This window comes from Tasmannia lanceolata, unplaced genomic scaffold (assembly GCF_043159265.1).
Source record: "Tasmannia lanceolata isolate RefF3 unplaced genomic scaffold, GAP_Taslan_0.1 ptg000007l, whole genome shotgun sequence".
In the NCBI taxonomy this organism is placed as follows: domain Eukaryota; kingdom Viridiplantae; phylum Streptophyta; class Magnoliopsida; order Canellales; family Winteraceae; genus Tasmannia; species Tasmannia lanceolata.
In genome coordinates, this window is record NW_027518684.1 from 22,258,500 (window position 1) to 22,263,917 (window position 5,418).

The window sequence follows — 5,418 nt, forward strand, 5'->3', positions numbered from 1 at the left end:
CGTAAATTGGTAACCCCATTTTGATACTAGATAACCCCAATCCCAAATACTTGAAAACCCCCTTCCAAAACTCTAGTACCCTCGGCCAATTTTCAGGGACTTGATAAGCCCATTCTGAAATTGGTAACCTCATTTTGATACCTGATAACCCCAATCCTAGAGACTTGAAAACCCCCTTCCAAAACTCCAGTACCCTCGGACAATTTTCAAGGACTTGATAAGCCCATTCAGAAATTGGTAACCCCATTTTTATGCTAGATAACCCCAATCCCAGAGACTTGAAAACCCCCTTCCAAAACTCTAGTACGCTTGGCCAATTTTTAGGGACTTGATCACCCCATTCGGAAATTGGTGACCCCATTTTTTATACTAGATAACTCCAATCCTAGAAACTTGAAAACCCTCTTCCAAAACTTTAGTACCCTCTGCCAATTTTCAAGCACTTGATAAGCCCATTTTGATACTAGATAACCCCAATCCCAAATACTTGAAAACCCCCTTCCAAAACTCTAGTACCCTCTGCCAATTTTCAGGGACTTGATAAGCCCATTCTGAAATTGGTAACCCCATTTTGATACCTGATAACCCCAATCGTAGAGACTTGAAAACCCCCGTTGTTGTCCAGCTTTTACTGACAAGACCTCTTTGGTCCCCCGTTGATAATTTTTGAAAAACATGGGTCCGGTTGATAATTTTGCCTATTGTTTGTCCCCCATTGGTAATTGGTCCTTGAAAATAATAGAGTGATGTGCTGCCCAAAATGGTTATCCGTGCAACTAGGCTCTAGTGTAAACGAGTAGTCACAGGAAGGGGCTGTCCCAAGTACAAAAGAAGGGGTGACTACATCACGACCCTTTAACAAAATATAAAGATCCTACGTAAGGTGTTTTGTTTCCCATTCGAGTGGTGGGCCTTGCTACTCGTTTTCTAGAGAAAAATGATTGATGCCCTAAATGGTTATAAATTCAACTAGACTCTGGTTTATTAACATCCATTGCAAGCAAGAAAACATTCTCAAAGTTTAGGAAATGGCTCTACTACTTGCTCACTCCTTGCCAATTTCTTTTCTCTTGTTGCTTCCCTTCTTTTTCCTCTTTCTTTTCAAAAGGTTCAGCAGTGTTTGGGCTGATAAAACCAATTTACCACCTTCTCCATTCAGGCTTCCTATTATTGGGAACCTTCACCAGCTTGGCTCGCTGCCTCACCGCTCACTCCGAAGTCTGTCTAAGAAACATGGCCCCTTAATGCTCTTACATTTGGGTCAAGTTCCTACTCTAGTAGTTTCATCGGCCAAACTTGTTCATGAGATTGTGAAAACCCATGATACTGCTTTCTCAGGGAGGGCCCCCACCGTGGCCGCCAATCAGCTCTTCTATGGCAGCAATGATGTGGCGTTCTCACCTTATGGTGAATATTGGAGGGTAGCCAGGAAAATTTGTGTAGTAGAACTCTTAAGTGTGAAAAGGGTGCAATTCTTCCAACAAGTTAGAGAAGACGAAGTCCGTAAGATAATCCAGATGATCTTGCACTCTTGCTCGCCGGCGAGGGGGGCGTCCATTAATATAAGTGAGTTGTTCCTCTCTCTCACAAACAACATGATTTCAAGAGTTGCTTTTGGTAAGAAGTGTGGAAGACAGGGGGAGAATAGATATGCTGGACTGATAAGGGAATTAGGGGTCATCTTGGGACTTTTTCACATGGGTGACTATTTCCCTTCTCTTGGATGGATCGACATCCTCACTGGATTGGATGCAAGGACCAAGAAAACTTTCAGAGGCCTTGATTCTTTACTTGATCAAGTGATCGAGGAGCATCTCAATCCTGAAAGACATGAGCAGAGTATTGATAAGGATTTTGTTGATGTTATGCTCCATGTGCAAAAGGAATCCAACCTCCAAGACATCCCCCTCAGCAAAGATAGTCTCAAAGCAGTTATCTTGGTCTCTCTCTCTCTCTCTCTCTCTCTCTCTCATGCACATGTGTACAAAAAGATTATTCATGGGTATTAAAATTAATGATGTAGAAATGTAGGATCCCACATCGGAAAGGGAGAGAAAGTTTCTGGGCAATAGATGTGAACTCTCCTTCTCCCTGTGTAGACGTGTTTTCAGCAACTCTAAGGGGCGGACCCCACAGAGTTGGTCGTGCACGGTTAGTGCGGCTCGAAAAAAAAAACCAGGAAGGGTGGAAAAACCCAGAATCGGACAATATTTACACAGTGAGGTAGGGGCGTGACAAAATGGTATCAGAGCCATACGTCCCACAGTACGGTGTGCCAGCGACGACATTGGACCCTAAGGGGGTGGATTGTAAGATCCCATATCGGAAGGGAGAGAAAGTTCCTAGTCTATATATGTGAACCTTCTTCTCCCTGTGTAGAAGCATTTTCAGTATCTCCAAGGGGAGGCCCCAGTGGAGTGGGTCAGGAACGATTAATTAGTACTACTGGAAAACCAAACGGGGAGGGTAGAGGTCTCAGAACCTGACAATATTCACACAATTGGGTCGGGACGTACGTGCCAAGTAAATAACTAATGCTTTTTTTTTTCATTGCCCTAGGATATGCTTGCTGGTGGAATTGAAACAATCGCAACAACCATGGATTGGATGATGACGGAGGTTGCTAGGGACCCCACAATTATGAAGAAAGCACAAGAAGAGGTACGGAGAGTGGATTGCAAAAAATCAATGGTGCAAGAGGAAGATATTCGAGGAATGGATTACTTAAAGTCGATAATAAAAGAGACTCTAAGATTACATCCTCCTGTTCCATTGTTAGTTCCACGAGAGACAATCTCAGCTACTGAATTACAAGGTTATCATATCCCTCCAAAAACAAGGGTTATAATCAATGCATGGGCAATTGGAAGGGACCCTGATTCGTGGGATAATGCTGAAGAGTTTTGCCCAGAGAGGTTTATGAACAGTCCCATCGATTTCAAAGGGAAAGATTTTGAGCTGATACCTTTTGGGGTGGGACGGAGGGGTTGCCCTGGAATTTTATTTGCAATTTCAACCATTGAACTTGTTGTTGCCAATCTCTTATATTGGTTTGATTGGGAGTTGCCTGATGCTGAAAACAAAGGCCTGGACATGACTGAAGCTGCTGGGCTTACAGTCCATAGAAATTGTGATCTTCATCTTGTTCCAATATGTCACTTTCCTTAAGATGGCAACACATATCTCTATATTTACTGCAGATATTGTCCTTTCTTTTTGTAAAATATATGTAGTTAAAAAAAAAACCTTGTCTGGAATAAATATTTTTGCTTTGATAAAAATACCTAGATTGGATGGAAAAAAAGTAAACCTGCGCTATCCCAAGTCTGGATAGGCTTTAAGGTAAAAATAAATCTTATTTTTACCCTAGTGAGGACATTGGAGTTGATGACCCCCACAGACTCTCATGTCTCGCCCTCACCTTCCACTCTCTCACAACTAACCCCATAAACATTCCATGAAATATTCAACGAATCACTTTTGCAGGGTTGCAAATTAAACCTCCCCTGAAAGTCAATATGTGGGACAGATCTATTGATCTCAACTTGATGGGGAGGAAAACCATGAAGAATGTTCGACGGGGAATAACTGCCCCATTCTTCAACTATTAGTTTTGTCATCTTACTTGTGGCCTACTTTTTAGGCATCAAATCTTGTATGATTGATCTTCGGACATGGTGCTGGTTTATTACGTGATTTCTATTTTTAGGAGTTTTTAGCCATGTTTTTCGTATTTATTTAAGTTGCTTTAGATGAACTCCTATTAGTTGCTTAGGTCTGAAGTTAGCATTTAAGGCCTGTTTGGATGCGTCATATTTGTATTTGGATTTGAGTTTTGAATACAAATTGAATAGATTTGCCAGCTCATGTTGAGGGAGACAGAGAGGGCAGAGGGTACTTCCTAGTGGAGTGGAGAGGTTGAGGAGCAAAGAGAGTGAATGAAATTACCAAATCTGTGGATTTCCAATTACTTATTTCCATAGCATATTCGGAAATATGATTTTTTTCACTGTCAGTCACTGATGTGGAAATCCAAGGGTTTGATCCAGATCCAAATCACAATGCAAAAAGGGCTGCAAATGTATTGCTAGGGCGGCTCAGAAGGAATATAGATATCAGAATGAGCTAGGATTTGTTAGCATATTCATAGAGTTTAAGTCATGTTTTCATTAAATTAGCATTTTAGTTCTAATATATTTGTATGTGAAATAACACTTATTATTCTAAAATCAATAATAATTGTTATCATGAGTTCAGGACGCAGTCCATTTTATAAATAATGGTTTTATTCCATTACGCATTGAACTTCACTAAACCTATCCTTATAGTGTTCGTGGGTGCAACCTGTTATGAGTAGAGGACGAGTTATTATTACTCTTAGTGTTATGTATAATTGAGTTTACTGTGGGGTCAGTAGTTACAGGGCACTCTTGATAGATACACCTATGTGAGTGTAGAAGTGTGGTTGCTTCTATGAAAATTTGGGCTGATTCTCTAGAGCACTCATGAAATAGGATTGAGCACATGGTCGAAAAGTGCTACACCGAGAATACGGTTATGCTTGAATTAGTTGTGTGTGTGATATAATGTCTCTGTTTATCACTAAAAGTCCCTGGTTCAAGACTTTAGTTCACCAAGTACTTGGTAAACTTGATATATTTGCACTAGGTCTGTGTTCAAGTTCAAAAGACACCTATACCAATGCATAACTTATTCTCCTGCCTTGATCAGAGTTGTCTCTTCTTGATTTCGTTCTTTAAGTACAATTTTGAATTTGTTGGAGATTGTTGACTTTTTCTTTGGTGAAAAGGAAATAGTCTAATTATAATTCAAAATTAAAATAATTACCCAGTTATCTTTTGGCTTTTGCACTTTAAGCTTTTATGGACTTTTCAAAGTAAACTTGAGTTTCCCTCCTTTCCCTTTGTCCTTTGTGGGGACATTTAGTCCCGTATTGGAAAGTGGAGGAAAGGCTCATGGCTTTATACTGGTTTTCACTTCTCTAGGTTTGTGAATGAGAAGAGGAAAAGGGGGGCCTACGCGCATGAAAGGCTGAGTGGACCCAGTGGGCTTTTGACTATACCACACACGTTCGCCGCTTGGACCAGCCTGGCGCGGCTGGCCGCGCATGTTTCTCAAAGCTTTTCCTTTTTCCCTCTTTTTTATTTTTCATTTTGTTACTGTAGGATCGTGGTGCTTACCAACTATCCAAAAAGCAATTGCTGATGGGAAAGACGCTACCATTATCTTTATTAAGAGTCGAGACTAGGAGCATTGCTGGAACAAGGCCTAGGACCACACGAACAATCTCCAATCTAGGTCCAGTTTCTGCCTAGGCCAACAATCTCCCTTCTCAAAATGACTCCAAGGGGGACTCAAACTCGAGATTTGGCTCTGATACTATTTGTAGGATCGTGG

General features: G+C 41.1%; 1 protein-coding gene across 1 annotated transcript; it reads left to right on the plus strand.

Annotated features, from left to right (window-relative positions):
* The first annotated feature begins 972 nt into the window (after positions 1-972).
* LOC143882284 (cytochrome P450 71A1-like) lies at positions 973-3,281 on the plus strand. The gene is made up of 2 exons (XM_077385798.1): positions 973-1,940; positions 2,560-3,281. The coding sequence occupies exons 1-2, from the start codon at positions 1,029-1,031 to the stop codon at positions 3,166-3,168; spliced, it is 1,521 nt and encodes a 506-aa protein (XP_077241913.1). The 5' UTR covers positions 973-1,028; the 3' UTR covers positions 3,169-3,281.
* The last annotated feature ends 2,137 nt before the right edge of the window (positions 3,282-5,418 follow it).

What these genes read in the sequence shown, in the direction of transcription:
- LOC143882284 (XM_077385798.1), top strand. Translation starts at nt 1,029, where the DNA reads ATGGCTCTACTACTTGCTCACTCCTTGCCAATTTCTTTTCTCTTGTTG. An exon ending in GTCTCAAAGCAGTTATCTTG is followed by an intron (nt 1,941 to 2,559) that starts GTCTCTCTCTCT and finishes TCATTGCCCTAG; the next exon opens with GATATGCTTGCTGGTGGAAT.